Source organism: Eschrichtius robustus, chromosome 4 (assembly GCF_028021215.1).
Source record: "Eschrichtius robustus isolate mEscRob2 chromosome 4, mEscRob2.pri, whole genome shotgun sequence".
NCBI lineage: Eukaryota > Metazoa > Chordata > Mammalia > Artiodactyla > Eschrichtiidae > Eschrichtius > Eschrichtius robustus.
The window spans coordinates 82,579,273-82,607,268 of record NC_090827.1 but is presented as its reverse complement, the minus strand read 5'-3'; the positions used below and the strand labels follow the sequence as shown (position 1 = coordinate 82,607,268).

The 27,996-nt window shown below is 35.0% G+C and overlaps 1 protein-coding gene across 1 annotated transcript in view; it reads right to left on the bottom strand.

The window, feature by feature from the left end:
* The window catches only part of GABRA2 (gamma-aminobutyric acid type A receptor subunit alpha2), a 122,789-nt gene that overhangs the window by 31,800 nt on the left and 62,993 nt on the right, over positions 1 to 27,996 (bottom strand). Inside the window, exons 5-8 of the mRNA XM_068542238.1 lie at positions 16,963 to 17,183; positions 15,058 to 15,140; positions 10,408 to 10,551; positions 9,218 to 9,370 (exon numbers count right to left, since the gene is read on the bottom strand). Coding sequence (XP_068398339.1) covers positions 9,218 to 9,370; positions 10,408 to 10,551; positions 15,058 to 15,140; positions 16,963 to 17,183 — 601 coding nt within the window. The remainder of the gene's footprint in view (positions 1 to 9,217; positions 9,371 to 10,407; positions 10,552 to 15,057; positions 15,141 to 16,962; positions 17,184 to 27,996) is intronic.

The window sequence follows — 27,996 nt, the reverse complement described above, 5'->3', positions numbered from 1 at the left end:
CTCAGAAAATACTCAGACTTGCTATTTGTTGAATATATAAAACAATAGAAGTATATGTTTACTTTAAGATTTAATAAAACCTGTACACATATTGTTTCAGGGATCCTCTTAGCATCCCAATGAGGTGGACAGCATAAGTTTTACATCTATTCACAGTGGAGAAAATCTAGACTTTACAGAGATTACATGCTTGCTTAATCTAGAAGTGGAATCAGAACCTGACAGAAGCTCTCTTCATTCTTGGTGCAATATTCTTTCAAACATGTAGTTAAGCGCTCAACATTATTTGCTGTTTTATTTAATAATTTTATTTATTATTATTAGTTGTTTTATTATTATTATATTTATTACTTCAGATCTTGATTATCTCTTTATTAAACTACAATAACCTCATTATTAAGGGACTTTCTGCCCAGTAGGTGACTGGTTTCTCAAAAGTTGAAGTGGAATGTTCTTCTTATCTGCCATTTTTATGATCACCTATAGTATGTGTTTCATGTAACGGGTACACAGAGCCCACTTTCTATAGAGCTTTCCTGAACTAAATGAAGAAGCATGTTTTTCACTCACCAATTCCACTGTAAAAAAGATATTTCTAATATTAAATAACTTGTCGGACATGCTGGTGGAGGGGAGAAATGCTCCAGAGTAGGACTAATGTTGAGACCTATAGGGAATTAGACAATGATGAGGGCAACAGGATAAAGGGAAGGTAAGCATGAGGGAAGGGAGGAAGAAGAAGACTAGTGACAATATTGAGAAAGGTATGAAGAAAGCAGATATATTGGTAACTCAAAATGATAGTCTAATAATTCAATATTTAATATTTGGTTTTATAATGTATACAGTTTCCATAATATAGAATTTTAACCACACCCAAAGAGAGGTCAGGCCTTTGCTCTCAGCTTCTGGGATGTGATTTCTAGGCCTGGAATGTCACACTTGATAAGAGTGGCTTTGCCTGGGGGCTTTGGTGCAGCCCAATAGTGACAGTTGAATTTAGGGTGGGAGTTTGGGAACGTGCCATATCAGCTCTACCTCCTGAGGAGCTGGAAACTGAGATCAGCCACAAGACCAATCAACCATGCCCATGTGACAGAGCCCCAGTAAAGCCTCTGGACACCAAGGTGCGGGTGAGTTTCCTGCTTGGCAATATGTGCTGTCACATTATCAATGCCAGGAAAGTACTGCTGTCCCTGACTCCATGGGGAGAGGCCAATGAAAGCTCTGCATTTGGTACTTTGCCTGGACTCTACTCTATGTGCTCCTTCCTGTGGCTGACTTTAATCTGTATCTTTTCCCTGTAATAAACCATACCTGTGAGTGTAACAGCTTTCAATGTGTTCTGTGAGTTATTCTAGTGAATTATCAACTCTGAAAGTGGTTTTGTGAACTCCCTGAACTTACAGTTAGTGTCAGAGTGATTACAGCCCTCTGCCCTGTGTTCCTTCTAAACTTCACAGTTGGCTAACCTATTGCAATGAATACGTTTTATTTGCTTATTTTTTTTCCCCTGTATCCATGCAACCTTCTTTTGGAAACAGCACTCTGATTCCCTAATTTTAAAAATTAGGAAAGTACCCCACTTGACACTTTTAGTCTCTATAATTTTGCTAACCTAACTCTCGTTGAACTCACAAATGTGTTTATCTATACTATCTATCTATCATCTATCTATCTATCTATCTATCTATCTATCTATCTATCTATCTATCTATCTATCTATCATCTATCTAAAATCATTTTCCATTTACTTATTGCCTCAGTTTAACCTACTTAATTGACCATCAGCTTAAAAAGAGGTAAAAATAACTGCCCTCTTGAAATTTAAATTCTTGTCGGGGAGGCAAATTAAACAAAAATATATTTTTTTTCTATAAAATATTGGAAGATGATATGTGCAATGGAAAAAAAAAAAAACATAGGATAGGACCAGCGAGAGCAGAAGATTCAGGATTGGGAAGCAGTTCACACTTTTAAGTTAGGTTGTCAGGTAGGTCTCTTCAAGAAGATGACATTTTAGAAAAGCCTGAAGGAAATGAAGGAATTAGCCACACAGATATCTGGGAAAAGAGAAACCCAAGCAGAGGGAAAAGACAAACCTTAGAGGTGAATGGCTAGTATATTCATGAAATAAGAAAGAGGCCTGAGTGGATGCTAGGGGAAGGGAGGTCATAGGAGGGGTGTGAACCTGTCCATGATGATTGTATCAGGGATAAGAATGTGACCCATGTCTAACCAGTAAGACTCAATTAATTATGGGACTTTGAGATGGGATGCACATCTAAGATGTTGTTTCTTATGGCTATCTGTACAAGCTCATGATTAATTAAGAATAAAGTTAACAAAGAGGCTTAAGTCCGCTGGACTTGAGCTTCATTTGACATAATAAAGGAGACTCGATTAAAAACTGAATACACACTGGCATATTTCACTTAAATACGGGAATATCAAAAATTCTGAAATTCCCTTCAAACAATTGAACACTGATGATATGAATATCAAAGAAGCTGGATAACTGCCCAGGTACCTCTTACCTAGAGGTTTATAGAGTTCGTAACTCCCAAAATATGCCATCTTGGGATATCCAAACTAAACTAAAACAAGATCTGACCACTCTTTACCTATTTATTTATAAGAAGGAGAGAATTAAGTATTAGATAATAAATAGTAATAATAATAGCAAACGATTACATAGAATTTACTATGTGCCAGAATTGTTCTAAGTGTTCCATGTGTCTATGAATGTATGTGTGTGTGTGTTGATTCCCTAAAATACCTCATGAGGTAGATATTATAATCCGAGTTTTACAGAGGGATGAAACTAAGGTACAAAGAGGTTAAAAAGACTTTCCATAGCTTACCTAATTTGATCATAGAAGAGCCAGATTTTGAACCAAGATACAAACATACCTTGGAGATATTACAGGTTTGGTTCCAGACCACCACAATAAAGTGAATATCACAATAAAGCAAGTCACGTGGAAGTTTTGGTTTCCCAGTGTATATAAAAGTTATGTTTACACTATACTATAGTGTATTAAGTGAGAAATAGTATTGTCTTAATTAAAAAATACTTTATTGCTTAAAAAATGCTAAGCATCATCTGAGCCCTCAGTAAATTGTGATCTTTTTACAGTAGTAGCATCAAAGGTCACTAGTCACAGATCACCAAAACAAATATAATAATAATAAAAAAGTTTGAAATATGGTGAGAATTACCAAAATATGACACAGAGACATGAAATGAGCAAATGCTGTTGGAAAAATGTCACCAATAGACTTGCTTGATGCACGGTTGCCACAAACCTACAATTTGTAAAAAATGCAACATCTGCAAAGTGCAATAAAGTACAGCAAAACAAGGTATGCCTATGCTCTGATTCCAGAATATGTGCTCCTAATCATTTCATGACCTTCATAGCAAACTGCTATTTTTTCTTTTTTTTCTTCTTATTGTAGTAGAAACCACTAGCTGCCAATCCAATATTTAGTCAATCATAATATTGGAACACTGAATTTATTCAGGGTGGCAATTTCTCAGACTCTCCGGTTATGAGACCAAGTTAGGCTAATAATATATAAATAGAGATTGCTTGAAGGGACTTCTGGGAAAGCTCATTAATGGCAAACACAGAGCTGGAAGAGGTCTTTTGCCCTTTTTGCTTACTCCTTCCTGTTCCTGGATATGAATGTGATGCCTGGAGCACCAACAGCCTTTTTGGACAATGAAGCAAAAAAACTCCATGCTAGGGATATAAAAGAAGAAAGATGAAAAGAGACAGACTGCCAGATGCCCATGATATTATCATATTAGTCTTGGAGGATCTACTTGAGGATTTTTTTCACATGAAAAAAAAGAAACACCTCATATAATCAAGCCACTATCTTTTGTATTCCCTAACATAAGCAGTCAAACTGAATCATGGAAATCTGTGATCTAAGTAGAAAAATGAGCAATCCAAACATATCCCTTCTGGAGTTCTAATTACTCCAAAAATATAAGACAAGCAGGTAAGTCACTTGCAAATGCAATGAACTTTGTATGTACAAACTTTGCAGTATAAGGCATCTGAACTCCCTGTACTCTTTTACCAGACAAACATACACCCTAACAGATGTTTGTTATTTGGTTTTAGTTCTTAATAGAAAAAACTCTCTATTCCATACTGAATATAATATTAAGACAGAAATACCAGTACATATTTCTTATATATAAACTTATTCATATACTCATATGTTCATATATTAATGTGTAGTAATATATTCATAGATAAACTTATCAATTTGAAAAATGATTTGGCTTCAAATATACAGACAATAATTAGCAAACTCGTTATCATTATTCTTATTTATAGGAAGTTCTGAAGGATGTTAAGCAACTAAAAAAACCATAAGCCACAATTTCACAAAATAAGCTATATGTTTATACAAACACAAAATGAGGTTTGTACATTGCAAATACATTGTTTAGTCACAGGAGGCTTGAAAGCACAAAACCTGAGGTTTAAGGTTAGAAGTTTCCCAAGTGCTTTCTTGTACCGTTGGCAACAGAGAACAACTTCCTCATCATAAGGGTGTTTGGTTTTGTTCAAGGACATACCCCAAGCATCTAGAACCATGTGATAAGTAGGTGCTCAGTAAGTATTCGTTGGTGTTGAATGAACTGGACGTAAGCACTCAGAGAAAGTCAAAGGAGGTTTTCCTCATCTATCATTGCAAGATATGTACGCAGCCCCTTTGAAGAAATATCTTTGAAAAATATCAGGCTGCCCCTACAACCACAAAATAAATGCAATATAAAAAAAAAAAACTGAATAGATAAAACCCAATACAATGGAACAAAGTTTCTAATATCAAAGGAGTGCACATTCTAATTTCAACTCCTCTGCCTGCTGTCTTATTTGCTCTGTTTTCTTATTCTATTGACAGCATGAAATCAGACCTCAAAAGCTGAGAAATTTGGCATCTGTGTCCCAGGGCATATTAATTTCTTAACTGTAATAGTTGTTGTTGTTGTTGTTGTTGTTTTAACTTGGGGGGTTACCCACCACAGAAAACCTCTGAGGCAGGAGGAGTGCAGATGATTTAATGATATCTTGTAGACCTGATTTAATGGTAATCAGCTTGTAGACCTGACTGTGGATTCAGGGAGAGAAGTTTGGAGAGGGTAGACACTTTGCTTAGGTAACTGCTGTGCATCGGTCAGAGAATGATGTTAAGGAGGCAGAAAACAGTGAAAGATAGAATGGGGGTAGAGAATAGAGAGGCTGGGCAGGTTTCAAATCTCATTCCACACGGGATGTAGGATTTTTAGCTTTTACTTTCACACACATATACACATACACTCACATGGAATTATATTTATTACAAATTTTACACCGAATAACTTGTAGAGATAATACTAAGAATGCCTTTACCACCTAACAGTTTATATTTACATGACAATATGACTTTTGGGTCCTTAAACCTGTATTGTAAATCATTCATACACAAATGAATTTACACATTCAAGTATAGCCTGGATTTTTAACTTTGTATGTGTTATTTTTATAATCAGTCTTTAGAAACTTTTGTACATTTGTTATAGTTGAACCTAGCAGCCTAGATACTAACACATTCTGTTGATTCACTGTTAAATATTTATCCATCTATTTATCTCTCCTTATACTTAGGTAGTCTTCTATTGGTTTTTTTTTTTAAACATATGCCTCTATATGATTTATGCTATAAAATCTCTGTCTTTATTTACCTCAATGCAATATTTTGTTTTCCTTACAACCTTTATTAAGCAAATACTTCATCATTTAATCTTATCTGATATGCTGTATATTTATATATAAATTTAGATCTTTCTTGAATATCAACTCTGTCCTAATCATTTCCTTTCTGTTATTAATTATTATGTAATTTTCCCTAAAACTTTATTTTCTGTATTATTTATGCTCTGAAAATCATGTAACCTTATTTTTCAAGTCATTTGAATGGAAGTTTTCTCATATTTTTAGCCATATCAGTTTTTTTGTCTTTGATTCAATAATTTGCAAATTTTGAAATAGATATCTAAGAAGATTCCTAAATCCTGGGAAATCCTTGGTGTGCTCATCAATGTTGTTTTTTTTAACTCATGACTTAAAAATTATTTTACGGAGATGAAATTCACATAATATGCAATGAATTATTTAAAAGTGTACAATTCAGTGGCATTTATGCATTCACAGTGTTCTGCAACCATCATCTCTCTCTAGTTTCAAAACTTTTTTATCACCCTAAAACACCCTGTTCTTACTACAAAATCACTTCCCATTTTCCCCTGCATCCATCCACTGGCAACCACTAAACTGCTGCCTGTCTATGGATTTGCCTATTCTGGATAATTCATATGAAAGGAATCATACAATATGTGACCCTTTTCATCTGCCTTCTTTTACTTAGAATGACGTTTTTGAGATTCATACATGTTGTAGCATGTTATCAGTATTTAATCCTTTCTATAGATGAATAATATTCTACTGTAAGTATATACTTCATTTGGGTTATCCATTCATCCACAGAAGGATATTTGGGTTGTTTCCATCTTTTGACTATTAGAAATGATCCTGCCATAAATACCTGTGTACAAGTTTCCATGTAAACATATGTTTTCATTAATCTTAGGTAATACCTAGAGGTGGAATTGTTGGATGATATGGTAATCCTATGTTTAATCTTTTGAGGAACTGCTGAACTGTTGTCCACAGAAGCTGTACCATTTTATATTCCCCCAGCAATATGAATGTTTCTATTTCTCTGCATTCTCTCCAATATTTATGTCCTTTTGTTTTGTTAATTATTATGGCCATCCTAGTATGCATAAAATGTACTTTATTGTGGTTTTGATTTGTGTTGCCTTAATGTATAATGATATATATCATTTCTTGTGCTTGTTTGCTATTTGTGTATTTTCTTTAGAAAAAAGTCCGTTCAAGTTCTTTGCCCATTTTTTAAAATCAGGTTTTTGGTCTTTTTGTCTTTGAGTTGTAAGAGTTCTTTATTTATTCAGGATATTAAACCCTTATCAGGTATATAATTTGCAAATATATTCTCCCAGACGTAAGTTGTCTTTTGACATTATTGATAATGTTATTTGAGATACAAAAGTTTTCAATTTTAGTGAAATCCAATTTATCTATTTTTTCTTTGTTACTCATGCTTTTGATGTCAAACCTAAGAATCCATGGCTAGATCCAAAGTCATAAAGATTTATCCTATATTTTCTTCTAATAGTTTTATACTTCTAGATTTTACATTAATGCTTTGTATCCATTTGAGTTAATTGTTGTATCTGGAGTGAGGTAGGGGTCCAGCTTCATTCCTTTGCACATGGTGGTCATCCAGCTGTCCCAGCACCATTTGGTGAAGAGACTACTATTTCCCCACAGAATGGTCTTGGCACCCTTGTTGAAAATCCATTGGCCATAGTTGTTTGTTTGTTTGTGGACTCTCAATTTTATTCCATTGGTCTATATGTCCATTCTTATGCCACTACCACACTGTTTTGAATAATGTAGCTTTGTACTAGGTTTTGAAGCTGGGAAGTATGAGTCCAGCGAATTTTTTTTTTCTTTTTCAATATTGTTTTGGCTATTTGGAGCCCCTTGCAATTTCATATGAATTTGAGGATTGGAATTTCTGCAAAAAAAAAAAAAAAAAAAAAAAGCCACTGGATTTTTTACAGGTATTGAATTCAATCTATAGATTGCTTTGGGGATAATTCCTATCTTAACAGTATTGTCTTCCTCTCAAAAAAACATGAGATGTCTTTCCATTTAATTAGGTCTTCTTTAATTTCTTTCAACAAAGTTTTATAGATTTTAGTGGACAAGTCTTTTACCTATGTGGTCAAATTTGTTTCTAGGTATTTTATTATCTTGGATACCATTATAAATGAAATAATTTTTTAAATTTCCTTTTGAATTATTCTTTGCTAGTACTGAGAATAAAATTGATTTTTCTCCATTGATAATAAGAATAGCCAACAGTTATATAGCACATATTAAATGCCAGTCATTGTTCTAAGAGCTTACACATGTCTATAGTCTCAAAACGCTGTAGTCTATAAGATAAAGGTACACTATCTTAGCATGGCCTACAAGGACTTCCCATTAGGCCTCAAGCTATACTTCTATCTGTATGTATATCAACTGACACTGAAACAGCTCACTATCACTGAATACACTATGTTCTTTCATCCTTCAATGTCACTGCACACTTTATCCTTTTTTGGCTAAGATTCTTGTCCCATATCATCTGTCTGGGAAACTCCTACTTATCCTTCAAGAATTAGCTCGAATGTTGACTCAGCTACTTAATCAGTCCTTTTAGGGAGGATCCATGCTGCTGTCTTTTTTAATGGCTTGTATGTGCCTCTTTTATAATGATTTCATCTTGTGTTGCCATTATCTTTCCTGCTTATCCTGGTGCCCTCCACTGTACAGAGATAGTTGAATGCAGTGCCCTCCACTGTACAGAGATAGTTGAATTTTATATGTTTTTGAACCTTTAGGGTCTGATGCCATATCCAACATAGTAGATTCTCAATAAAGCTTTCCTAGATGAATGAGTGGACCAAATACACAAAGGTGATCTACTTTGTCACAAAATGTACTCATCCTAGTTCATATAGCCAAAAAGCAGTAACCAAATTCCCCTGCATGGTTTAAATCAAGAAAATTAACTTTGTTATTAAACACACTACTGGTAGCGAATGAGGGAGTCTTTTTCTCCTTCTCTTTCCCTTCCTCCCTTATTCTCTGTCACTTAAAGTACTAAGGTCATTTTTGTTCATCTAAAAACCAAACTAAAAAAATGAAATGAAATAAAATAAAATAAACATAGCTTAGAAATATGGTACTGTTATACTTTACATTAAAATCTCTAAGAATATTCTCCTTATACTAACGTGGAAAGAAACATTGATAAACAAAATGATTTAACAGAAAGAAGACAATGTAATTCAGAAGATTTTAGAACTTCTTATATTCCTTTTTAAGAATGTGACACTGACTCTGTATTGTACCTCTCTGAGCCTCAGTTTCCTCATCTATAAGGCAAAACGAATACTCCCTGCTCTGCACACCACAAACTACTGGGGTGAAGATCAAGAGAGATAATGCTTTTGAAAGAAAGCCATGAAACAAAATGTGCTGTACAGCAAAGTATGTAGTTATTCACTCACCAAACACAGTTCTTGCCGGCACAGATTCTCTGTTAAGCCAGAATGACACTTGGGAGAGAATAACAGTCATGATGCAAGGCAGATATGTCTGAATCACAAAATACCCAATTTTTCTTTTCAAGTGGAAATGAGCTGTCATTACGGTATATTCACCTAGAAGAAAAATTTAAGAAGCTTAAGAAACTGTAATAGTCAATAGTTTGAACATTTTGGAAATGGAAGGGATTAGGCAAAGAACAGTCCCTGATTTAAAAAAGGAAAGAATTTGCCCCATATATGACATGGAAAGTATATAACATTAAAATGCCCACTTAGCATAGCAAGAGTATTTAAAAGAAAATTTTCATATGACCAAAAAATTTGAATGGCATGTGTATCGTGTGGAATTTGTTTTTCTCTCTAGGTCATGCTTACTGACCAAGGGATAGAGGATTCATAAATGCTCTCTGACCATGGATTATCTTACTTGCTCAGGTTCTCATCCCCTTTGGTCCCAACCTCAAGCCTCTGTTTTGACTGTTTCCAGTCCAGTCCTCTCCGGCTCTTTAAAGTATTGATCTCTGACCACATCTCCAAGACTGATCTCCTGGCCCAGATTTTCTACTTTTAATCTTGTCACAAATTCTGAATTTATGTATTAATGTCTGCTCTAATATAGTGAGGTCAGTTCTATCTGATACTCATAGCTACCTTCCCTTCTGCTCTCTGGGTTTACATCTGCCAGATGTGAGATCATTCGTTCATACAGCTGCTTTTTCTTAGAAAGGGCTTTAGCTTTCCCACACAGACCAATAGTAATTATCCATAATCAAGAGTTGAATAGTCATAGCTTATCCAGAATAGGGGGAAAAGAATTAGAAAGTGAGGGAAATTGTAACACTGTGTGAAGGTAAAATTGGCTTGTCTCAAAAGACACACATGTTTTGAATTGGGAGCATAAGTTAGACTAGTGTTTTTTAAACTTTAATGCACATCTTGGTATCTCCTTGAAATCTTGTTAAAATGCAGATTCTGACTTAGTAAGGAGTCAGGCCTGAGATTCTGAATTTCTAAAAAGCTCCCAAGCACAGTCTGCTGCCTCTTCTTAGACCTTGGGCACAAAAGGTTTTAAGCAAACTGACACATTTCCAACGACGTTAACCCATTAATCTTCTTAGGAACTAGCTTTTCTTTAGACTCATTTTACTAACCTGTACTGGATTTAATTGTCTCCTTCCCAATTGATTGGCCCAGCAGATCATACTGATTTAACCTAGAGCCATCAGGAGCAACTTGTACAGAATCAGATGCATTGTATGTCCAAATGTAAGTGACCTCTGAGGTTGTATACGCATCTGTAGGAAATCAGGAAAAAAATCTTTTTAAGCATTTTAGTAAGAACTATCAATAACATCCAGCATCAAAGGTTGCATATTTCATAGAATTATTGTTTACTATAAAAATTGATATTTTTTAGGGCAAAAAAGTGTCTTTGAAATTTACAACTTCAATATGAAGGGTGTGAAGCAGACCAAGAGAGACAACCATGACCACAAGAGTATTTTCACTGTAACCACTTTGAGAGATGAAGAGCAAATTTCTCTTTAGATCCTGCAAAAATCACTGGGCCCTGAGATGGTTAACACATCCTCCATATTCCCAAGGTAGTAGATGATGGCATTGCAGTAAACAGGTTATGAATGCCCAAGCCCCATTTAACCAGTTTATTTAGAAATAATAATCACTCATGAAAAACTTACGTCCATGTGAGAATAATGATGAGAAGTATTGTGTTTATTTTAGGTATTATTTTTGTAGTTAGTTTTGTAGGTTTTTCTTCAAAACGTTCACCTAGTTAAGAATTAAATGACTTAACTATCATAATACAATGCATTTCATTAGAAGGATGAGAATTTTGCAGAATATGCAAAATAATTCAGAATGCTATAGTTTCGTAAGTTGAAAACACTTTTTTAAACCTGTTCATTTTAAAATTAATTAATGCACACAGATCTCACTGAACTATACTTGCATAGCATCCTAATTAAGCTATGGATTGGCAGGAGGAGACAAATCACATACAGACCAAGTATAATTTTCTGATTTATTTGGCCAAGGATACAGAACTAAGCAGAAGTGAGATGACTCTAACGCTGGAGGGCAGGCAGCCTATCTTGTCTCAGTACTTCTCTGGCCCTGGCATTTCCCTTGCACCTGTAGGGGGAACAGCTGACCTCTCCATGCGGGCAGAGTCTCTCCACAGTTGAATAACCAGACAATTCCAGCTGTACTACTGACCTTTCAAAGAACTTCTATGCACTTTTGCTCAAGGGAATGTTTAGAAATATTAGTTACTCCTGGTCCTTGAGCAAAACTCAGCATCACAGTCACATTTTCAATTGAGGGAGAGAAAGAACCAGCCGTCTCCAGCAATATCTCTGCCTCTAGCTCTCCAGGACACTGGAAAAGCTCATTTACCTGCCATCTAATAGGTTTTCTAGGTTAATACCATTGTTCTGGGGTGGTTCTGGTACTTACCTTGATCTAAAGTCTGTGATCACAAATCCATTCCCACTTAAGCATTAGTTACAATAAAGTGAACGTTGTGTCTTATTCACTGTGTGGTCTTTTAATGACATACCACAGTGTTGTCTGGTTTTCAGAATGTTACTAGTAAATGTTAATATCAGTGAAATACATGTATACACCTACATCCACAAATAATTATATTATGTGAAACAATTTTTGAAACAGCATTCTGAAAAAGTATGTATGTATGTATATAATTATACATACTTCATATCATCATATGTATATATATGTACTTGTTTTAATAGCAGATCTATTCCTACAGCTTGCATATGAATGAATTCAGTTACCCTAAGGTCTAAATTTTTATTAATTAATTTCAATTAGTTAATCATTGACGATTCTACTGTTATGTATAAATAAGTAACATTAGTAATGTGTAGAACTAACAATGCATTTGCAGATCATCAAGTGGCCTTCTCTTCAATAAAATTTCAAATGACACAGAATTTAATAAACCAAAAAGACATCACATGCTCCAGTTCATATCAGAAGGCCTCAGAGTACTCAGTAGTTGTGGATCTTAATAAATTATGAGGTTTTATTTTAAGCAATTATAATAATTCAACTTTTGAATTTTGATGTTTACCTTTAAACATAAATAAGAGAAGATGAAACTCTACAAACATAGGTGACATTTTAAAGAAACTAGTAAGAGACTAATGGGAGAGACTCTATCTTACTCATATCTATACTTCTTGCACCTGGCACAATGCCTGTCACGAGGAAAATGTTCTCACTTCATTCTTGCTAGATTAATCAATAAACTCATAATATTTTAATCCTGTTATTTACTGTTATGAAAGATGGAAATCTGGATAGAAGCCTAAGAATATGTTAAAGAAAATGACTGATCCTGCCCATGTCTTTTATAAAAAAGCAATTATTTAATTTCATTTTTTAGGCAGGAATGTTTTTTAGATTGGGGGTCTGGTGAGAGAAGAGAGAGCAGAAAGTTATGCAATGCAGATTAGAGGCATTTCCTGGCCTACCATCACACATATAAACTTGGAGACCATTGTGATTTTTCAGTGAAGTATAAAAGGAGAGAAAGACAAATTTCTTTATAAATTCCATATCTAGATTAGGTTTCCATTAAATAATTTTATTTAATTTTATGCAATAATCCATTTTAAGTCCTAATCTGCATTAAACATCAAATGCATACTGACTGATTCTTAATATTTGATAACCAAAACAATCCCCAAATCATTTTTATCCAAAAAGAAAATTTATAATTTCTTTTGGGATGATGCCCAGAATACTCTTAGATTTCCATTCAGGACGTTTTAAATCAAATTAAACAGCAAGGAATTATATAAAGATGTGAGGCAATGGGAATAACGCAAAATGAAAATGAATTCAAAATTTTAAATTAGTAGAAAAATGCTTCTTTTATTTGAGAACAATGATAAAAAGCTCCAGAAATTCTATCATTTGTGGGGACACAAGAGAGTTTTTTAAATAAGTGAGGAGTAAATGACTAGAAGAAAAAGTCATGGCTGCTTCTGCTAAAATTTGTTATGCCAGCATTTTAAGTTTTGGGTTGGCTTGTTAGTCTATACACCATGCTCGTGTCCATACTATTAACACTATGTCTCAAGTACCTACTATTGGCAAGGATAAATAAAATAATATACAACTTTTTTACTCAATGTGTCAGAAAATAAATATAGAGAAAACTAAACAAAAACAATTGCTTCAATAAAAAATGCCCAACAGTAAGCTCTGTGTGTTGCCTGCATCACTTCTGATACAGAAAACCATATTCTCAAATGTACAATATTACACTACTCTGAAGATGCACTCTAAGGGATTTTAAAATTTCATTTAAAATATTTTCAGGTGTATTTATTTCAAATTCAGAATTGAGACATCATACGTCATTTATATTTGGTGTCTTAATGGCACTAACTTGTCCACTGAAAAATGCCTTTCCTTCTTAGACCATTACTGCATCTTGAATAAATCCTTTCTTTGGTATGAAGGCTTTTCACTTTTCTATTTAATGCCATTTATGCAATGCAAATGAGTTTTTCTCTGCTGCATCTGCTGTAGTTTTTCCAGCATCGTGTTTACTTTTATAACATGATTATCTTAAATAATCTTCGAAGAAGTGCCAGTACTGAAGTGATAGATTCCGTGGAAAGAAAAAAGACTTTATAGCTAAACAAAGAGGAGATTCTCAAAGAAAATAGAGAGCTGACACCTTTCGTAAGATTGAACAGAACAAACAAGATTGAACTTCTCATTCCACAAAACTATGGCCATCAATAAAATTAGAGGGTTTTGCATTCATATTAGCCACCATTCTCTTTTCTTTCACTTGATACAGTCTGTGGGGAGAAGGCACATTATTCAGTCATACATATTTGTGTCAGGTGAGAGTACTGCATTTCACTGCATGAAAGAGAATGAAAAGTCAAAACTACCCAGAATGGACAAAGATGGAGGTGCCAGCAAGAGCAAAGGTTTCTGAAAAGGTCAGGCTATGGAACACACAAAAGAGAGAAGCTGCTTAGCTGTGTCCATGAATTTATCCTGAACCTGCCCTGAATGCCCTGTGGGCCTAGGGAGATGATTTGACCTTCCCTCTTTTCAATTATTCTGGGAGAGCTAATGCTTCTGCTTGACATATAAGATACAACCTCAGTGACCTAAAGAACAGCCAAACGCACAGAGCCTTTTCTGAAATATTTTATGTACACAGAAAGCGCCCACATGTAGCAATCGACTTACATCATCTCCTTCAAATTTATTTTAGAAAGAAACTTTCCTTCCATTATTAGAAAGCAGAAAGGTAATTAGAGATCCAGCTTTTTTTTTGCACCTATTCTCTGTTGCCATTTGCAACAGGCTGATCGCTACTTTAACAAACAATTGAATCTATCCTTAACATTTCATTCTTAGTTGAAAAAAAGCCATTTATTTTGCATTTTTAATGGGTTAGCACTTGAAAAAGAAGGTAAATGACATAGTCCTGACCTTCAAGGAGCTCCCAGTCTACTTTTTCACGTTGATAAAAACACAGGGTGTTCTTTATTAGCAGTAAAGCAAATGACAATTAAACACAATGATTAAGATATGATATTTGAGAGTACAATAGGGCTAGCCAATTGATTACTTGAGGGAAATCAGTATGTTTTTTATTTCTGCATCTTATTGGGCAAGTATTAAGCATCCCATCATATGAGAAGAAAGTATACAATTAAGTTGTGCTGCTATCCCTGATTTTATTGACCCAAACCATGTACCTTCGTCCCCATACTTACAGCTGCCAAATTTCAGAGGACATGAGTGGGCATCCATTGGGAAATCCTCCAAGTGCATTGGACATTCAGCTTGAACTGTAAGCCTAAAAGTCAAAATTCCACTCTTTGTTTACATAAATTGGCAAGTCAAGATAAATCACTACTTATTGTGGTCAACAGAATTAATGATGAGGTAGGACCCTCATTAGGGCATCTGATGAGGCTAATTCACATTTAAATACGCTTTTGTTCTTTCACATTTAGGTGATCCTTCAGAAGACATTTGCACCTACAAAATCTGAGTTCAAGTAACAATATTTATTTAAAAATATACTTTAAGCATTTTGTACTATATGGTTAGTTAAGAAGTTATGTACACATTTTTGAAAGTTATTTTCCCATTAACTTCAGTATTAACATTTGAAATCTTAAAGAAAAAAATGAAAAAAACCTCTGTCATAAAAAGAATGCTATTTTCTCCCAACATTCCATCAATAACCATATAGCAAAATTGATATAGGAATTCAGTATTGCCTCAGAGAAGCACCCTTCAAAATTATGTAAGTTGTAAATGAACATCATATACTGTATATAGATACATATATAGAAATATAAATATTTCTATAAATAAATATAAATATAGACATAGTTACATATATAGAAATATCTTGTTGAGACTGGACTATTCAAATTATGGGCACAGGTTATGAATGTTAAAGAAATATTTTTTTTGTATATACGTGATCACATTAAAGAGTAATCATAGCAAATTTGTTTTAAAGAAAATTATCAACTGTTCCATTTCAGACAAAGGTAAATTAGATAAAATAGGGACTAAACTGAACTTACGGAAGAATCTCTGACAATGAGCAAAACAAATGTAACCAACAATTTAATTATAGCTTATATACTTCCAGGAGAGTATTTAAGTAGAACCCTACACAATATTTTTCCAAACCCCAAATTTCCAATCATTGTCTTAATTCACAGGACTAATTAACGTGTAAAATCAAGGGGGATACGGCATCTATATTGCTAGATTCAGAGAGAGAAGCAGAAAGAATAGCTAACTTGCATTTTAGGCAATGGTCATTTAGCAATGAGAACTTAAGAGTTTTTTTCTTTAAAGATCAGGACTGTATTATTGCCCCTTCTTAAATAACTTTCACAATTGAAATCCAACACTTAACATTTCATATGAAATAGTACATCAAATGCTTGGAATACACATCTGTCTATATACGATGCTGATGAAAGTTATCTACGTTTTAAAGTCTTTATCAAACATTTACCTTTTATATTATACACCATTTTATTAGATTTGTGATTGTTTTCTTTGTTACGTGATATAAGTAACTTATTTTAGAAAGATTAATTCATGAGAAGAGTTCAAATGGAACAGTGATTTGAGTCAACAACTGTATATCTCTTCCGATAATTTTTCAAGATCGAATCATCCGAACTTGATGTCACATGACATCTCTGAGGTTATAAAAGTATTTTTCTCCCTTCATAAGAAGGATTAAAATATTAAATTAAGTGAAACTTGCTTAAGAATCACTTAAAAATTTGATGGGATATTTCATGAGATATTAAAAATAAAATTATGTGCTTGTATAAAGAAAAATTTAAATCATACTATTAAAGTTGTACTTAACTAAAATGTAGTATGAAAAGTAAACTGCCAAAAAAAAATCAGTTCTTAACAGCTAAGGCAATTTTTAAGCTTTAACACACTAAGATGAGTGTCAAACTCATAACCTTTATTTTTTAAATATCAAAGCATTTATAAAGCATATTCTGGTTACCTCAATAATCTGTTATGAAAATGTTCAACTTGCTAATACTTGACAGCTAGGTTGGCTGGTTGGTTAATACACAGATTCCTCAGTATTTAAAGGCAACATGTCAAACCTGAACACATACCTCATTGTGTATAGCAGAGTCCCATCATCCTGGATTCGAAGAAGCTTGTTTGGCATTGTCATATTATGTGCTACTGATTTTTTCCCGTTGTGGAAGAAGGTATCTGGCGTCCAGATTTTGCTGGCCATTAAATTGTTAAGTCGAAGGATGTTCATAGGACCTTTAAATTTTAACCGTTCATCTTTCCATTTTTGTCGAAAGAAAACATCTATTGTATATTCCTGAAATATAAAATAGAATTCTTTTGAAAATAATAAATGTTTTAGATACAAAGACACTATAAAATTTCAACAAAAATAATAATATAAATAGTTTAAAAAGAGAGAAAGCTATTTTGAGAAGTGAATTTTGAAAGATCATTCCTTTATCTCATCAATAAATGTTGCCACTTACAATGGGGTAAAGCATGTGTATTTGCACAATCAGCTACATATTATTATGAAAAGAAAACAAGAAATTTACTTTCTCTGGTGTCTTTCAGTTGAACAAGGTCTTAGGCAAACTGCTTTACTACATTGTATAGTTTAGAACCACTCGGAAAGGGGGCATGCTTGGGCAGGGTCTGGGTGGATTGTCCCAAATCATTTATCTCAAGAATGAATAAGGAGGCAAGCAGGCAGCCTGATTCTCAGTAGAAAAATAAAAAGAAAGGAAAAGAAACAACTATTAAACACACACACTGTGGGATGTATATGACATCTCCTGCTGCCAAAGAAACTGAAAAAAAAAAATCTTACTGCTTTCTTAATCCTAAAAAAATGGTGAGATGTCATACTGTTAACAAGAATGTATTAGGGGAAGATGATTTAAATAAATTTTATTTAATGAAATTGTAATAAAATACTTTGACAAGGTATTAGAATACTTAAAATAGGAATATTTTGCAAACAAACACCCTCAGGTTAAAATGTACTTTTAAAAATTTATACAGACCAGCTAGTGATCAGTTCCCCTATTATCATCCTCCAATACGTTAAAAGTTGGTTTATTCAATCTCTCTCTCTCTCTCTCTCACCCCCTCTCTCTCTTTTCTCGTTCCCCACCTACCCTCTTTTTTCATTCTCTCTCTGTCTTTCTTAGGATAAGAGAATGTATACATTTTAGACGAGATGTACAATTCACAATTATGATTGATACTGACAATTTTTGGATATTAAAAATTTTGGTCAGTGTATGTTCGTGCAGACACTTCCATGATAGATAACTAAAATGTTCATTTATGCACCTGAGATTGGAAATTCAGAAACTGTCCTTTGTGCATAAAGCCATAGCCATCACATGTTTGTTTGAAAATAAACACCTTATCAACTGGCAATTTCACTCAACTAAAATTATGTGTTTAAAAAAGGACATTAAAAAGGCCACATACTTATGACAATAACAAGTCATTTATACAAACCTTACTCAAGTAAATGAAAGTAAATGATTCCCAGCGATCCCTCAAAAGTTGAATGGATGAAGATAACAGGAAATGGCCACAGGTAATGACATATGAACAGGAAGTAAAGAGTGGCTCTGGGCTCCTAATCCTTAGAAGAAAATAGCATCATCTAATCCACCCTCACTCTCTGTGGTTCACTCATTTTTTTTTAAGTTCAATTCTATATAAGTGTAACTAAATTTTTTTTAAAAAGCTGGATTAAGAGATGAGTTTTTGCTACCTGACAAATTTTTATGCAAATGTTTCTTTCAACTGTGGTTCTCCCAAATTCAAGCCTGATGTGAACACATTGGACATTTACTTGTTCAGGCAAACTGAATATATTTTACAACTTTCTGTAAAACTTCAAATTCAATTTTTCCATTTCTATAAAATTATGGGATGTTTTATCTGTCATCATGTGACTCCAATGAAAGTTACATGGGTCTAATATCGGGGGGCAGGTTGGTTATAAGTTAGTAAGTATAACTGTAATCGACTGTATTGTACCTCAATTAAGTGAGGGCCCGTGAGCAGAAGCAAGATTAGAGCAGTAGCTAACAAAGTGGGGTATGTACATCCATTTGGGTGTAGGAAGAAAATATTAGAATCTTTACGTTTATATAGAATTCTTAGCTAAATATAAGAAGTAAATTAAGCTTTGCTAATAATATATGGAATGATATTGGCACTCTCACTATGTCCATAAGTAGTAGATGATGGTCATGCATGAAAGGCATGCTATGGGAAGAGAAGAAGCCACAACAGGGAATGGTCAAGTGATGCTGAATTCATTTGCATTCAGTGTACTGTGATTTGTACTCAGGTGAATTTTCAAGTTATAATAATTAGTTTTGATTAAACTAACTCTAGTGAAAATAGGCAATTGACTTTAAAATTATTGCTAACTGATACCATGGATTGAAGAAAACACTAATAATTACACAAGCATAAGTGAAAAATAAGAAAAGGGATATCACTTCTATGCCTAATATGAGTTCTTCATTAGCCACATAAAGAATGATGAACTAATCAACTCTACAAAGAAATATGCAAAAGCAAATTCATAATTTTCAATAAGGCTGCTTAAAATATGGGTTTATACCCGCTACATTTAATGATGAGCTTCATCTGAAGCACATGTTGTACCATGAAATACTGGTTAATGATAGCATAAGGACATTGCAAATAGTAAGTTGTTTTGAAAACCAAATATCCAGAACATGAAGATGAACATCTAAACTTGGTGGATGGGTTTTTAAAAAATTGGCATGATGGTTCAGTAATCAGTAGCCAATGATGCACTTCTTAAATTTGAATTTGCATATCTTTTTCATCTATGGCAATCATTAAGACAAGTATTAAAATAATATAAATTTAGAATCATACTTTTGATTGCTATATTATAAAATATTAAAGAAAGATATTTAGATATAATAAAGCACAATTTAAACATATTAAATGCTAAAATATTCTCAGGAATAGAAATCTTAAGTATGAGTAAAAATAAATCTATTTTAATAATGACACAATAATTATTCCTGAAAATAATATGTATTTTAACTTTATCTCATTCCAGTTTCTGCTTTTTTGCTTCTCAGAATACCTCAATATATTAGTACAAAAGCATATAGATACAGACATATAGATACATAAACAAATAAATACAGTTGATTCACTAGTTTTTGTGGTTTTGCTTTCAAGATTAAAACAGCAGGGAAAGGAGACATTTCAATCAAATAATATTCATTTCATATCCACTAAGTTACTACAGGATTTCCAGACAGATTATTTGCATGTGATTCTTTTAAATGCATATATAACACACATTCTCAGTACTTGAAAAGAATATTTTTGAAAGGTTTCTTAAAATAACACTCAAGTTTGTCATGAGTATATACTAATATAGTAATTACTTGATTTGTGTGTTACAAGAAAATTGCCAGAAAGTACAAAACAATGCAACTTCTTCATACAAATAAGACTTAGTCCCTTGAACCGAGGTTCTAAAAGAAATAAATAATACCAAGATCAACTACAAAATCACTCAGAGAATACACAAACAACTAAGGAGCACATTTAGAAAGAAACAAAAAAAATTCATAAGGACATATCAGCATGCAGCTATCCTCTGGCCTGTGTATAGGACACATGAGGCTGTTAACTGAGACTGAAAAGTTGAAGAATCCATACACTTCAAGATTTGGAAAACTCTTTATGGGAAATTTAATCCAACTTCTCCTTTTTATAGATGGGATTATAGATAAATGTAGTGACTGCCCTGTTTCCGAGCTTGTAAGGGGCAGAACCCAGACAAGGATGTGATTTCCAGCCTAATGTCTTTACTACCACTAAGTGTTATTTCCATAAAATGTATTGCTAACAAGGAAATCACTCTCTATTGCACAGTTTATTGAATAAACATGATTTCAAGGACACATTAATTTAGTGAAGACAGCATATTTTTTAGTGCCTGGCTACATTAATTATAAGTCAGTGGTTGTAGCCAATTTCTGAAGAATTATATCTACTCACTAAAACATAACCAAATTGCAGGACTGCTCTTGGAGTGATTTCTCATTTACTTTGATTTACTGAGTGTATTTTTCTTAATTTTTAATTTAATTTAATTTTATTTTGGCTGTGCCGTGCGGCCTGTGGGATCTTAGTTCCCCGACCAGGGATTGAACCCGAGCCCTCAGCAGTGAAAGCTCAGAGCCCTCACCACTGGACCGCCAGGGAATTCCCTACTGAGTGTATTTTAAAGTACCAGAATTTATTTCATTATACCCTTTTGCTTTTAAAGGTTAGTCTCCTCTGAGTAAGTTCCTATCAGTGTGTTTCTTCAATAATGAAGAAAAATGTGGTTTATGAAGCATGTATGTAGCAACTGAAGAAATAACACCCTGAGACTATACAAGAATGGGTAAGATCTAACACTTTCAGTTGGTACTCAAAGGGGTGTGAACCAGGAATTTAGCCCCGTATTAGCATTGCAAAAATTGCAACACGTGAAAAGCTTAAGAACAGATCAGCAGTGTCAGTAAACCCAATTAGTGCAGTTCATAAAACCTTATTATGCAAAGACGCTCACACAAACAGACTGCAGAGCACCACAGCTACTGCATGTTCGGACTGTTGTGCAGGCACGATGCCTGGGCTTTCTCTTTGGAACTAGATGCCTGGCAGGTTTACAAACAAATTAGAAACTGATACTAAAGGTTCAGATTCTAACAGAAAATTATTAAAATATATCTAATCAAAATACTTAAAATGATTCATAGAATATGTTAATTGCAATTCACTTTGACACAATTTATTATTTAAAATTCATAATAACCTTATTAAATATAGAGAACTCTTCCCATTTCACATATTCATTAAAAACAAAAAGAGAGAAAGCCAAAATTTGAACTCAAACCTTATGTTTCCCAACATCATGTTCTTTCATTGTACCATATGTAAAAACAATCTTTGGAGGTGGGACATTAAAGGGAAATTTCCTTCTTTATAGACTAAAAAATAGACACTAGTCATGTATTATGGAAAGTTGCAGGCTGAGACTGAAGTTTTGGAATCTCTGTCAAAGTCTTCTTTCCACATTTAAAACTGACTCAAACACAAGATTGAAGGATAACAGCAATAATAATAAGTTGAGTAATGTGAAATAGATGTTAAGTGCATGCAATCGTAAGTCAGATAGAATAGGGTACTGGACCTTTAGCAGGTCACTTAATCTCTCTTTATTTCAGCTGACGTATCTGTAAAATGGTGATAATTATACAACTTACTTCCTTTAAGGATGAAGTGGTATAATACATGTAAAGTTCTTAGAAACAATTTGGACATCAAAGAAGTTAGCCTGGTATGAATCACCTTCAAAGCGTCCTTCTCCCCCCATTTTCCATACTCAAGAAAAAGGTGGCCTGGCAAGAGAGGGACACCCAGAAGCAAAAGGGCACAAAGTAAAGTGCCAGGGGCAGGAGCTAAGTAGGATGCCACAAGAGGTCCATGAAAGAATAAGCCAGCTGTGCTTTTGGTGTTTTGGATAATAAAGAGGTCATTGAGAAGAAATCACAAGTGTGCCCCATGAGAGGTCCTGTATTTATCTACCGGCCATTCAAATGTCATTGATTGCCAAGAGAGAACCACCAACAGAATAAGCAAAGTAAAAAGGAATATCCCCCCCCCCCTTTTTATAATCTCCCTTTTTCTTGCCTCAACTCTGGAAGACCCAGAAAGAGAAGAGGAAGAGTAGATCATGGCCTCTCACCCACTGTGCACCTCTTACCTGTGACCACGGCTAAGAAAAGGAGAGAAGCTCTAAATGGCATACGAGATTGAAGTTAAAATTGGACTGGACTGGGCCCTTTGATATTTGAAAGTGAACAGAAAGCTACAAGATGCACCCCAGATATTGTCATGATATGGCAAAAGAAGATCCAAAGAGTGAAATGCTGCTGAGTTTGATCAGTTGAATTTCTAAAGCCCTTGGGATGAAGCCCAAATGCTTTCTCACAGCCTCCAAAGCCCTGCAATGACCCCTCCCTCCCTTACCTCTCTAGTCTCATGCTTAGCAATTCTCCATATATGCTGCTTATAGTAATAGTGATACTGCAGGGCCTCTGACGTGTCATGCTTCACCTTACTACCCAAACTCATTGATCTCCCTTGCAGTCACTCTTCCCTGTCAACCCCTACATTTGGCAACTTTTACTCCACATTGAGAACAAGTACAAAGACCACCTTCTTCAATGTATCAACAGTATCTAGCTGCCCAGAACATAGGCAAAAAGCAATAATTAGTCCATGAATAAATGAATGAGAGGAGCCACTGGAAATTAAATATGGTAACAAGGATTCTGGGCCATAACAGCTCAAATGGTGCACAAGGAGAAAGGCATCAGCAGAGGCAGCCAGTAGAAAAGCTCTCAGATATCTTATGTCAGTCCCCTGCATGCAATACCCTAATCCTTAAATTCACAAGTGTGAAGTGTATATGTTTATGTGTGTGTGTGTCTGTGTAACTATATTAAACTAATCACAGTAGGCTTTTCTTTTATATAATATTTATTTTTTAAAATATATTGACACATATAAAAAAGTCAGGCTATAATAAGATCTATGGTAACAGAAATCTACTATGTTTTAAGTTTTATTTGGAGATGCTTTTATGGTGTTTTGGGGCATTTGGCTATAAGGCCCTTCATGATCTGATTCTAAGTTATTTTCTAGCTTCATCTCCCCCAAAACCTGTAAGAGTATTCTAGGCTGCAGTCACATTGAACTTTTACATTTTACTAAATTCAACAAGCTCTTTCACTTTGTGCTAAAACACTTTTCCCATTACATAGCTAGCCAGTCCTTGTTTGTCCTCCACTATCTTCTTTTCCTAGAAACTTTCTCAGATATAGATATTCTCTACCCACATCTCCTCTGCCACCATATTAATCCATAAATACTTCAATAAAAACATGACCACACTGTTTTAAAGTTGATGTGTTTTTTTTTTTCTTAGCTGTTCCCACACTACTCTGTGAACAACATGAGGGCAGCTCCCGACACTGTGACAGACACAGAGTATGTACTTAGCAAATCTGGTTGAAAAGAACAAACACAACGCATGCCTTCTAGTAGCTCAGATGGCGGTAAAGAAGAAAAACGTGTTCTGATTTTTATAATCTAGCGTGCAAAGTCATACAAACGTGTGAAAGCCATGTGGTGGAGCCCGGAGACAAGAAGGACTGACTCTACTTGGAGTAGCCTAGAAAAACATCAGGGAAGATGAAATGGAGCTTGGCTTTGAGTAAATGAAAGCTCTCCAGTTGGCCAAGGAGGAGGGTAGGCATAACAAGAACAGGGGAAAACACTTGCAAGGCCAGAGAGTTGTTAAAGATAATGGCAGGTTCCAAGAACAGTGAGAAGTTCAACGCAATCTTTAGAAATAAAAGCCTGTCTGATAGTTATAATGCCTTGCAGCTACTGCCCCCCGCCTTGCCTTCTCTCCTCTACCACGCTGCTTAAAAATGTTGCCGCCACTCTTTCTCCATTTCCTCACCTCCCACATACCTCAGCCCACTGCAATCTGGTTGCTTTTACCACGATCAACAAATATCTCCTTGTTCTTAATCTAATGACACGTTTAAATCCTTTTCTTGGCTTTACCATAATATATGACACCGTTGTTTTCTCCCTACTTTTGTAATGCTCTCCTGCGTTGGCACTAAAACCACATTCTTCTGGTGTTGTAGTTAACTCTCGGGAAAATGCTCATCATGGGACCTGAGACCTCCTGTGTCTGACAATAATCTACACGTAATGGTATCTCCTGGAGAATGTATGGGAGTAACACCGGTGGATGGTTTCTATTATTCCTCCTCAAGGCATACAAGCTCTGCATAGTTTTCCCCAAAAGACAGGTCCCACCCTTGTAACCTGGGGAAAGAACTTGCAACTCTTGCAATTTTTATTTTAAAAATCACTTCACGTTCAGAAATCCTAGCTGTGTGTTATTTAGTTTTTACAAAAGAATGGGCGAGTGGTAAGGAATGCCCTCCCCTGAGGCAGCCAAGTGAGCTATGACTAGATATATGTAATTCCTACAAGCCTCCCTCCTGCAGAAAGGTAATGGATTGGGTCAAACTAGTTAAACTACCTTTATCTGCACTCTTTTCTGGAACTATTACCCCACTCCGTAGGTGAGATTTCACTGTGGGCAAAACCTATGGGTTCATCCCATTACTAAATGAATCATACTTCCTTCAGGATACAGAATCCTACCTGGACAGAGGGCCATAAATTATACAGATACCTGACTACTGAACATTGTTGCATCTGACACGGAGGGAAAGGCAGTGGTCTCTGATGTTTGTTCTTAAGGATCAGAGCACAGTCTAGTCACAGAAGGGAATGCACCTCCACTTGGACAGACATCCATGGTTGCTCCTTCTCAGATTCCTCTGCAATCTTTTTTATCCTCTTCTAGCCTAGAGGTTCTGTCAGGGTATGATTACCATCTCACCCTAATCTCTTTCCTTGCACAAGTTCATGTATGCCTTCAACTACCATCAGATGGCTCCCAAGCCATTTGCATTCTAAGTTCTCTTGAGCTCCAAGTCTATTCCTGCTACCTAGACATCTCCAATTAAATCTCTCACAAAGACCCCAACTCAATACGTCCAAAACGTAAATACTCATCCCCTAGACACCAAAACAAAAGCAAACAAAACTTTTCTTCCTGTGTTCCATATCCCAGTGAATGGTACCACCATCCACCCAATGCCCCCAAGCCTTCATACTATACATCTCCTTCAACCTCTACTTCCAACAGATCACAAAGGCTTATCATTTCTGTCACATCTTTTAAATCTTTTCAGTTCTTTCTTTCAGGGTAGTAGTACCTCTACCCTGACCCAGTCTACAATCATTTCTTGGCTGGCATATATCAGCTTTCAAACAGTTTTTTCCTTTCCTTGTCCTCTAATATAAATTATTGGATTGCAGAAAATCTGACTCTTCACATTCCTTCTGTATTACCCCAATCGTCCACCAATCCTGTGATGGTTTTTGGCTGCCCTCAGCATAAAGTCAAATACCTCAACCCTGTTAAAAGGCAGACTGTCATGCCCCACAACAAGCAATTATGATTCCACAGATCGCAGAAGGAACCTAGGAAATCACTTTTTAAATAAATACTCCAACTGATCCTAACACAAGTGTCTGTGATTCTCATTTTGAGGAACATTATTAAAAATTCTAGGAGGGTGCTGAAAAATATGGGCTGAATATTAGCTAATATTAGCTAATTCCTATCCTTCCAAAATATCAATAACTGTCCAGTAATCAACTTCTACATTCTGACTTTAAAGTGAGGAAACATTATTAGTTTATCTTTGATATATAGTATTTGCTGTGTTTGAAGCAGGTTTCTTTATCTAGATACATTTACAAATGGCAACTTCTGATAAGGGTTGACAGCTTAAACCCAGTGTTAATTTTCGGCCAAATATCAAGATCTAATAATTCTCTAAAGCTCCCTATGATGTTAACTACTGAACTATATAATATCCCAATAGCTTCTGGGGTTTCTAAGAGTTAATGTACTCTGTGTTTTCATAAGATAGACAAGTATTAACTAAGGGGATTGATATGATCAATAAACCAAGGTCACCACTTACCTGGCTGCCTGCTTCTTAATAGCCTAATGGTAAACTCTAGATCAGAAATCTTGAGATGACTTCAAAGTGTTCATCGTTCAAGATCTAACCCTAACACTTAGCAGTGCAAGAGATAACCATTTGGGCTGTGGTTCTTAGTCTAGGTTTCAGTGCAATAGTTGGTGGCTATACCACTTATGTCTGAAGAATATGCTCACCCAGTGAAAATGCTTACTAGAATGGGAAAAGACCCCCTATATAGAACAAATAAAAAAGTAAAAAATACACACAGAAGAGCTATAAATTGCTTAAATGTGCAGTTAGCTACTACCAACTTTGTCAATTAGCTGTTAGTACATCCCCAAGTTTACCTTCCTACTCATGAATTTTTTTAAATGTTGAAATTTTAAAGAAAAAACTGTACTTAATTGCAAGCGCTGTAATTAGAATCTTTAATTATAATTTAGATCTGCAACTTTCTTTGGACAATTACACTAGTTAATGACTCTGAGACAGCAGTGTGTGTGCGTGTGTGTGTGTGTGTGTGTGTGTGTGTTTGCTCTTTTGCTTCTTAATTCTTTTTGCTAGGCTGCTTTTTCCTCTCAGGCTAATGTCATAACAAATCTACATCACTGACCTGCAGAGGAGGACTTAGGAGTTTAAGTCTTGCTACTGAGTATGCACACTGCATAGAAATAAGGGTATTAGCTAAGCTACCAAAAGTGAAATCAAATTTATTCTTTACTGTTTTCCCATTAACAAATTGCTTCTGTAAGACATGAATTAGATATCTTCATATCCACTTTTATGTATGGGTAATAATAATGTGGGTGTCTTGTACCTCTGCATCATACTAAATTTCTTTCTCTTTAGAGCCGCACATACAAGATTCATTTCTTGACCTGGCCGTCCATACTAACATATATTCAAACTTTTCCTCATTATTTGTTTTGCTTTCCAACAAAAGTAATATCAAGATTGGAAATCACTCCATGTGAGCACCGTGAGGTCCAAGTCATTTCTCTTCACAAAATGTATGCATGTTTTTAAATTGAGCTCTGTCTTCCCTAATATATTTATAATATGAGTAAGTGTGTGTGTTCGTGTGTGTCTGTGTTACATGTGTATATAAATTACTCAGCTTTCATTTTCTTCTCTAGATTTGGACACATTTCAAACAGCAGCTGTTGCATGGTCAAACTACCCCTTGACTCTCCCTCAAAATCCTCCTCATATCGCACATTATTATGTACACCTATTATTAGTGAATTGCCTCTCAGCTCCAAGTCCACCCTCCTTTCCCCTTCTTTGTGACACAGGAGAAAGGCTCTGTAAACAGTGCTCCTTCCCCAGCTCACACAATGTCAGGCTTGGCCATTAGCAGGTGCTGGAGGGATACTGCTATGTCACAGCAAGGGAAGAGGGCTTTTCTTTCCGGTTCTCCTCCTGGTTCAGGTG